The 10,184-nt window shown below is 38.6% G+C and overlaps 1 protein-coding gene across 1 annotated transcript in view; it reads right to left on the bottom strand.

Annotated features, from left to right (window-relative positions):
- Positions 1-266: 266 nt before the first annotated feature.
- Positions 267-10,184, bottom strand: part of LOC102431730 (zinc finger protein 14-like) — an 11,294-nt gene continuing 1,376 nt past the window's right edge. The window contains 3 exon segments of the mRNA XM_014445533.2: positions 267-1,140; positions 1,704-1,764; positions 1,961-2,087. Coding sequence (XP_014301019.2) covers positions 267-1,140; positions 1,704-1,764; positions 1,961-2,087 — 1,062 coding nt within the window.

Here is a 10,184-nt window from a genome sequence, read left to right as displayed (position 1 = left end):
GGTCTCTTCAGTGTTCAGGCTGACCCTCTATCCACTGAGCCAACCTGGCTAGGGCTAAACATTTATTAATGACTTGTGGTCTGGAACACTATACTACACATGAATTTCCATTAAGCTTTCCTTATGAATTCTCTTGTGTTTCTAAGAAACTGTAAGGTCTGTAGGCTTTACCAAACTACTTACATTCATAGGATTTTTTCTCATGATTTCTTCAATGACTTTTAAAGGAAGAGGAATAGCTAAAGGCTTTACCACATTGCTCATATTCATATGATTTCTCTGCTGTGCAGTTTAGTGTGTACTTTTAAGGTTTGGTAATATGAGGCCTTTTCACATTCCTTACATTCAATGTTTCAAGTATGACTTCTTTCATGTTTCTCAAAGCAAACAAAATATCTGAAGGCTTTACCACATTGTTTACATTCATAGAGTTCCTTCCCATTGTGCAGTCTCATGTGCCGTTTTAAGGTTCCGTTACGATGAAAGCCTCTACCACATTCCTTGCATGTATAGTGTTTCTCTCCAGTATGAATGCTCTCATGTAATAGAAAGGAAGAGTGATAACTGAAGGCTTTCCCACATTCCTTACATTCATAAGGTTTCTCCCCAGTATGAGTTTTTTCATGACTTTGGTAAGAACTGGAACAATTGAAAGCTTTACCACATTGCTTACATTCATATGGTTTCTCTCCTGTGTGAGTTTTTTTATGTTTTTGGAAGCCTTGAAGATATCTAAAGATTTTTCCACATTGTTTACATTGATACCATTTCTCTCCAGTATGAATCTGTTCATGTTTGTGAACAAACTGGGGATGCCTAAAGGATTCCCCACATTCCTTACATTTGTAAGATTTCTCTACACGTTTATAAAAAAAATGGCGGTAACTGGTTTTACCACATGTCCTAAATGTATAAGGCTTCTCTCTGTATTTGTCATATTCATATGGTTTGTGTCCAGTGTGACATCTGATGTGCCTATCAAGGGGTGAATGATGCATAAAGACTTTTCCACATGTACTGCATTCATGTGGTTTCACTGCAGTGGTCTTCTTGTTCAAAGTCATTTCTGAAATAAGATTGGAGTTGTCTTCACATTGACTACCCTCTTTAGTTTCACAGAGTCTCTCCGCCATATGATTTCTGTAAAAAACAAGTACGGTATTAATGATTTCTTTATTAGCAATTTTGTTTATTACGGTATTTGGACTGCATTTTTATGGTTTGTATCAAAGGGGTAGCATTTTTGCCCTGGCAAGACTGGTTCAGTTGGTTGGAGTGTGTGCAGGAGGCAACTGATTGATGTTTCTCTCTCTCTAAAATCACTAATAATAAGTTAGAAAGGGGTAGGTTTTCTGCTTTGATTTGTTTAAAGTTCAATATAAGAAATGTTCTCAATGGGGTTAGAAGGGAAACATATGTAATACTTTCAAGAATAAAGAATTGAAAAATGAAACAATGTTCTGCAAGAGGATTTCACCCTTCCTATTACTAAAACAGCAATAATCATATATAAAATTTAACAATACTGTTTTGAAGTAAGCTACTTCACAAACACTGAACATACATGTCTAATAAAAAGGTAATTTTGGTGAAAATGTTCTGTAAGTAAAAATTGAAGCAGGGATTATTTCCTTTTTAAAAAATTTCATGACATAATCAAATCTTCAAATCAGCCACTACTTTCTATTATAAATAGGACTCACCTTAGTTTTCTCCCCTGGTTTTTATACAATTCTTCAATGTCATGATCATCCCATTTCTTCCCTGAAATGCAAACAAAACAAATTCAAAATATTTATATTAGAGAAATATTAGATTATTGGTCCATTTTTTTTTTAGTTGTGACCATGCCTAGTTTATTTACCAATGTCCTATCTTTTCACAATCCAAATCTTGGGGGAAAAAAGCAATGACCAAGAAACACGTACCTATAATTGATGAAATGAAAATATATCCTTACCTATTGAGGCCAGGTTCTTGAAAGTTTGTCGCATTACATCTCTGTAAAGTTTCTTCTGTGAAGAATCCAATAAGGTCCACTCTTCTAGGGTGAAGGTTACAACCACATCCTCAATGGCCACTGAGTCCTAAAACATCCCAAATATATATTAGGATGTGTGAGACTGACAGCCCTGGATACCCAGACTCCATTTATAGGAAGGTTACATATGATTCCGTTGTCTCCAAATATTTATTCTATGACTGATCATCGTAAATTTACTCCCTTGTCCACTTACTTCATGGAAATTATTTGTGCACTTTTACTGTTATAACATTACATGTTACTGCTCTGCAACGGCAGAGTTCACAGCATGTTGAGAAATAACAGAATGCTTTAAACACACACACACACACACACACACACACACACACACACACACACATATATATTTTTACTTTTTGTAATTGTGATTTGCATTTTAAAAAATATATTATTACTTTCAGAGAGGAAGAGAGAGTGATAAAAACATCAATGATGAGAATCATCAATCGGCTACCACCTAAGCACTCCTCCACCCCTCAGCCCATTGGGGATCAAGGCCACAAACCAGGCATGTGCTCATGTGCCTTGACTGGGGATGGAACTGTGACCTCCTGGTTCATAGGTTGACACTTAACCACTGAGCCACACCATCCATACCAAATACTATCATTTTAAGACCATCAATACTTTGTGAGAAAAGTTTTTATTCCTTTCCTTATACAGTTCTCCACTGTATAAGGCAGAATTTAATCAATAAAAACAAAATGAAGAACTAGACTCTTTTTCTTCCATTCTCATCACCACACATGAGAGTCCACGAAAGCTGTGGAAATACAACTTTTAATGAAGTCCAGCTGGCTATATTGTCCCTAAAGTACTCCAGGGCTTTAGTAGTCAATGCAGCTGGCAGAATGAAAACATTCTTGTTGGAGCCGAAACCGGTTTGGCTCAGTGGATAGAGCGTCGGCCTGCGGACTGAAAGGTCCCAGGTTTGATTCTGGTCAAGGGCATGTACCTTGGTTGCGGGCACATACCCAGTAGGGAGTGTGCAGGAGGCAGCTGATCGATGTTTTTCTCTCATCGATGTTTCTAACTCTCTATCTCTCTCCCTTCCTCTCTGTAAAAAAATCAATAAAATATATTTAAAAAAAAAAAAAAAGAAAACATTCTTGTTGGGAAGTATTGCTTGTAACTTGTTAAATATTCATCACAGATCTCTCTGTACACTTTGATCACCTTTTCTATGAACCTAGAACTGCTTCTTAAAAAAGCACATTAGGGGGAAAAAAGGACAGATTTGTTACAATTCACCCGATGACTGACTTGGATGAAACACACCATGTATCATTCAACTGATTTAAACTTATTTCAACAACCTAGCATGATACTCTATGAGCCTGAGACCAGTAAGGGAGGTAAAATTCCCATGGAACACCTTGTTGGAGAACCTAGGACTATACATTCTGAGAAATGCCATGGTTACTATCGGTGTCTGGAACTCCAACATGGATCAGCAGTTTCCTGGTGAGTCCTGATAGTGCAGACTTAGTAATAATGTACAGACAAGTGTTGCCTGGCTTTATATTTTGGGTATCTGATTAAAGACATTCCCAGAGTTCTTTTACCACAAAGGGGCAACTCTTAGACAAGTCCAAGAGTCTGTGAACATATGCAGATGGGGCCAATGTGGACTAGTAGTAAGGCGACTGCTTGATGCTTGGTTAGAGGTGGTGACTCTTGGGGTTTGTTCCACTATCAGAAATGAACCAATTGAACAACAACTCTCCACTAAGATCCATCATTTATTTATGTGTATTCTCATCCTGAAAGCGTGTGCAAGTCCCCAGTGCTGTCCACTCAGTGAATCCCAATACCACAGTCTCCTTCAATGGACTGAATATAGAAGGGGCAACCATCCTGCAGGTGGCATAAGCCATAGAAGCAAGATATCAGTAGGTGTCCATACCTGGTGTGGTACTGTTTTCTAGCCTAAAGCACAATGGCCAGCTCAGTTTAGGATCACATGCTCAGTCTTTATGAGCACCTCTATTACAAGAGGTCCTAATACATGATGATTATAGTTCTAATGGCACATAGTGGGTGGCCTAGGGCAGGTTCTTGCATCAGAAGCTAATGGATAACTTAAGACCTTCATAATTAACTCTAGGAGGCATGAAAGACCATTACTAAAGCCTCTAGAAGGAGACTCCAAGGTCACTAGTAGGAGTGCCAATTGTATGGTAATTTAAGTAGTCTAGAACCTTCTGTGCCAGCAACAACATAAATAGGCTAAAGTGAATTGGTAAATAAGGAAATTGTGGCCTCCCCAAATCAAGCAGATATTGTGGTTGCTGAGAGGGACTGTGGCTATTTCTTAGTGTCAGGTAGGCATGAAGTACTCAAGGTAATAAAAAGCAAGGTTCTGAACCAAGATTACTATATCCAGCAAGGCTATCATTTAAAATAGATGGTGAATAAAGAGCTTCTCAGGCAGCCCTAGCAGGTTTGGCTCAGTGGACTGAAAGGTCCTGAGTTCAATTCCGGTCAGGGGCACATGCCTGGGTTGTGGGCTCGATCCACAGTAGGAGGTGTGCAGGAGGCAGCCAATCAATGATTCTCTCTCATCATTGATGTTTCTATTTCTCCCCCCCCCCTTAGAAATCAATAAAAATATTTTTAAAGTGGCAATAAATAAGTACCTAGCAATAATAACTTTAAATGTAAATGGACTAAATGCTCCAATAAAAAAATATAAGGTAGCCGAAACCGGTTTGGCTCAGTGGATGGAGCGTCGGCCTGCGGATTGAAGGGTCCCAGGTTCGATTCCGGTCAAGGGCATGTACCTGGGTTGCGGGCACATCCCCGGTGGGGGATGTGCAGGAGGCAGCTGATCGATGTTTCTCTCTCATCAATGTTTCTAACTCTCTATCACTCTCCCTTCCTCTCTGTAAAAAAAAAAAATCAATAAAATATATTTAAAAAAATATATCTATATAAGGTAGCTAAATGGATACAAAATCATGACCCAACTATATGCTGTCTGCAAGAGACCCACCTCAGAACAAAAGACTCACACAGGATGAGAGTGAAGGAATGGAAAAAAAAATTTCCATTCAAATGGAAACGAAAATTTAAAAAGCTAGGGTAGCAATACTCATATCAGACAAAATAGATTTCAAAATGAAGGTCATTCCCCCAACTTCTTAGAGGGACAAGTGGCGTTCAGCCGCCCGAGATTGAGCAATAACAGGTCTGTGATGCCCTTAGATGTCCGGGGCTGCAAGCGTGCTACACTGACTGGCTCAGCGTGTGCCTACCCTACGCTGGCAGGTGCGGGTAACCCGTTGAACCCCATTTGTGATGGGGATCGGGACTTGCAATTATTCCCCATGAACAAGGAATTCCCAGTAAGAGCGGGTCATAAACTTGCATTGATTAAGTCCCTGCCCTTTGTACACACTGCCCAAAAAAAAAAAAAAAAAAATGAAGGCCATCACAAGATATATAAAAAATCATTACATAATACTAAAGGGATTGATCCAACAAGAGGATATAACTCTGGTACTAGTAAACATATATGCACCCAATATAGGAGCATCCAAATATATTTTAAAAACTACTAGAGGACTTTAAGGGAGAGATCAACAACTATAGTCATTGTAGGGGACTCTAACAACCTGCTGACTTCACTGGATAATCTTCCAGACAAAAAATCAACAAGGAAACAATGACTCTAAAGGACATACTGGGTCATGTGGACTTAATTGACATTTATAGAACATCTCACCCCAAAGCTGCAGAATATACATTCTTCTCAAGTGCATATGGGTCATTCACAAAAATAGATCACGTGTTAGGACACAAAACAAGTCTCTAAAAAAGTTCAAGATTGAAATTATATCAAGCATCTTCTCAGATCATACTGGAATGAAATTAGAAATCAACTACAGTAAAAACACTCAAACACATGGAGGTTAAATAGCATGTTATTAAACAATTAATGAATGGGTTACCAATGAGATCAAGAAAGAAATAAAAAACTTCCTGGAAACAAATGAAAATGAACACTCAACAACCCAAAATCTCTGGCACACAGCAAAAGCAGTCCTGAGAAGGACGTTCATAGCACTACCTCAGAAAACAAGAAAAATTAATAATAAACTATTCAACCCCACAACTTAAAGAACTAGAAAGAGAACAAGAAAATCCAGAGTAAGTAGAAGGAAGAAAATAATAAAGACTAGAGCAAAAATAAGTGACATAGAGACTAAAAAAAAAAACCAAAAAAAAACCAATATATATAAAAAAAAAATCAATGAAACCAAGAGCTGGTTCTTTGAAAGGATAAATAAGATTGATGGACCATTAGCCAGATTCATCAAGAAACAAAGAGAGAGGACTCATCTATAAAATCAGAAATGAAAGTGGAGAAGTAACCACTGACACCACAGAAATACAAAAGGTTGTAAGAAAATACTTTGAACAACTATATACCAATACGGTGGACAATGAGGATGAAACGGACAAATTCCTGGAAAAATACAATCTCCCAAAACCGAATCAGGAAGAAGCCGAAAACCAGAATGGGCCAATAACAACTGATGTAATAGAAGCAGTAATCAAACTAAAGCCTGGGTCCAGATGGCTTCACAGGGGAGTTTTACCAAACATAACGCCTATACTCAAACTATTTCAGAAAATCCAAGAGGAAAGAACATTTCCAAGCTCTTTTCATGAGGCCAGCATTATCTTAATTCCAAAACCAGATAAAGACACTACAAAGAAAGAGACTAACAGGCCAATATCCCCGATGAACATAGATGCTAAAATCCTCAATAAAATATTAGTAAATCGGATCCAGCAATATATTAAAAATATTATACCCCATGACCAAGTGGGATTTATTCCAGGGATATAAGGCTGGTACAATATTTGCAAATCAATAAATGTGACACATCAGATAAACAAATTGAAAGACAAAAATCACATGATCATATCAACCCTTTGTACGCCATAAGCATCTATAGATGCAAGTAGTGGACCTTCCTCACATGCCACGCGTCTATAGTGGCAAACCTCACATATCAACTCTGGTCACCCAATTTTAAAATCAGACTTGTTAGTGACATCTCTGGGTTTATAAAGAAATTTATGGTAACTTAAATTCATAAATATTCCAGCGTATATGGAAGAAATAGGGATGGTTTCCGTTCGGACCAGTTAACTGGTCAATAGACACAGAAAAAGCATTCGACAAAAATCCAACACCCTTACACAAAGGGGGAATAGAGAGAGCACATATCAACATGATAAAGGCCATATATGACAAATGTACAGCAAACATTATACTCAATGGGCAAAAACTAAAAGCATTTTCCCTAAGAACAGGAACAAGACAGGGATGTCCCCTTTCACCACTCTTATTCAATACAGTACTGGAAGTCCTAGACACAGCAATCAGACAAGAAGAAATATGAGGCATCCAAGAAGAAATAAAAGGAGGAAGTAAAACTCTCATTATTCACAGATGACATGATATTGTACATAGAAAACCCTAAAGATTCCATCAAAAAACTACTAGATTTAATAAATGAATTTGGCAAAATAGCAGGATACAAAATCAACAACCACAAATCGATGGCTTTTTGATACACCAATAATGAATTCTCAGAATACTAAAACACACACACACACACACACACACACACACACACACACCAAAAAATTAATACTTAGGAATAACCAAAAAATTAATACTTAGAATAAACTTTAACCAAGGACGTAAAAGACTTGTACTTGGAAATCTACAGGACCTTGAAAAAATATAGAGGAAGATATAAACAAGTGGAAGAATACACTGTGTTCATGGAGTGGAGTGGTAGAATTATCATTAAAATGTCCATACTGCCGAAACCGGTTTGGCTCAGTGGATAGAGCGTCGGCCTGCGGACTGAAAGGTCCCAGGTTCGATTCCGGTCAAGGGCATGTACCTGGGTTGCGGGCACATCCCCAGTAGGAGGTGTGCAGGAGGCAGCTGATCGATGTTTCTCTCTCATCGATGTTTCTAACTCTCTATCTCTCTCCCTTCCTCTCTGTAAAAAATCAATAAAATATATTAAAAAAAAAAAAAAAAAGGTCCATACTACTCAAGGCAATCTACAGATTCAATGCAATCCTTATTAAAATAGCAACAGCATATTTCACAGATCTAGAACAAATACTCCAACAATCTTGAGAAAGAAAAACAAAGTTGGAGGAATCACAATACCAGATATAAAATTATACTACAAAGCCACCGTACTCAAAACAGCCTGCTACTGGCACAAGAACAGGCATACAGATTAATAGAATAGAATAGAACAGAGAACCTAGAAATTGACTCAAGCCATTATGCTCAATTAATATTTGACAAAGGAGGCAAGAGCATACAATGGAGTCAATACAGTCTCTTCAATAAATGGTGTTGGGAAAATTGGACAGATACAGACTACCAACTCACACCATACACAAGAATAAACTCAAAATGGGTAAGACTTAAATTTAAGTCCGGAAACCATAAAAATCCTAGAAGAAACCATAGGCAGCAAAACCTGAGATATCTCTCGTAGCCATGTTTGCAGATACATCTCCTAGGGCAAATAAAACTAAGTAGAAAATAAACAAATGGGACTACATCCAAATAAAAACCTTCTGTACAGCAAAAGAAACAGTCAACAAAACGAAAAGGAAGCCCACTGTATGGGAGAACATATTTGACAATGATACATCTGATAAGGGGTTAATATCCAAAATATATAAGAAACTCATACAACTTAACAGAAGGAAGACAAACAATCCAGTTAAAAAATGGGCAAAGGACCTAAATAGACACTTCTCTAAAAAGGACATGCCAATGGTCAAGAGACATATGAAAAAATGCTCAGAGTCACCGATTATCAGAGAGATGCAAATTAAAATGACAATGAGGTATCACCTCACAGCTGTTAGAATGGCTACCATCAACAAATGCAAGTGCTGGCGAGGATGTGGAGAAAAGGGAACCCTAGTACACTGCAGGTGGGAATGCAGACTGGTGCAGCCATTATGGAAAACAGTATGGAGTGTCCTAAAAAAATTAAAAATGGAACTGCCATTTGACCCAGTGATCCCACTTCTAGGAATATATCCTTAAGAAACCCTGAAACACCAATCAGAAAGAATGTATGCACCCCTATGTTCATAGCAGCACAATTTACAATAGCTAAGACCTGGAAACAGTGCAGTGCCCATCAGTAGATGAATGGATAAAAAAGCTGTGGTTGCCCTGGCCGGTTTGGCTCAGTGGATAGGTTCGATTCTGGTCAGGGGCATGTGCCTGGGTTGCAGGCACATCCCCAGTTAGGAGGTGTGCAGGAGGCAGCTGATCGATGTTTCTGACTCTCTATCCCTCTCCCTTCCTCTCTGTAAAAAAAATCAATAAAATATATATTTAAAATTAATCAATATGTTAAAAAAAAAAAAAAAAGCTGTGGTAGAGACCTAGAGAGTATTATGGAGAGACCCAGAGAGTATTATGCTAAGCCAAATAAGCCAGTCAGAGAAAGACAAGTATCACATGATCTAACTCATATGTGGAATCCAATGAACAAAATAGATTGAGATGTAAAAGCATGGAACAGTGGAATTTCAGAAGGAAGGTGGGGGAGGGTGATTGGGAAGAGATCAACCAAAGAATTTGTATGCATATATGCATAACCCATGGACACAGACAATAGGGTGCAGAAGGCCTGGGGAAGGGGTGGGGACTAGAAGGAGTCAATGGGGGGAGGGAGGTGAAGGGGAGAGATATGTGATACTTTCAACAATAAATATTTATTTTTAAAAAAATGAAAAGATAACATCTAGGTCTTAATTACATTTCAGCTCCAGGCCCAGAAAAGTAGCAAAACCAGACAAGTGTCCCTCAGGACTAGCTACATTGACTAATGACCCCCCTAGGGGGCCCAGGCACGGACCAACCAGTGGAGACCCTGACCCAGAAAGAGCACACTTGGAAAGCTGAAGAATATTCATCAAGACCTCCCCTGACAACTCCCCTAAGATTTCCACCAGCAAGAAAGAGATAAATAGGCTCAGGACAAAGGCCCCAGGGCATGCTCTCCCTCCAGAGACCACACCCATCACTGGTGATATTCCCTTCCCCCACAGGCACGTTTCCTCC

The sequence above is a fragment of the Myotis lucifugus genome, unplaced genomic scaffold, assembly GCF_000147115.1.
Source record: "Myotis lucifugus unplaced genomic scaffold, Myoluc2.0 scaffold_462, whole genome shotgun sequence".
NCBI classification, from domain to species: domain Eukaryota; kingdom Metazoa; phylum Chordata; class Mammalia; order Chiroptera; family Vespertilionidae; genus Myotis; species Myotis lucifugus.
The sequence above is the reverse complement of the archived record's forward strand: the minus strand, read 5'-3'. Positions and strand labels throughout refer to the sequence as shown.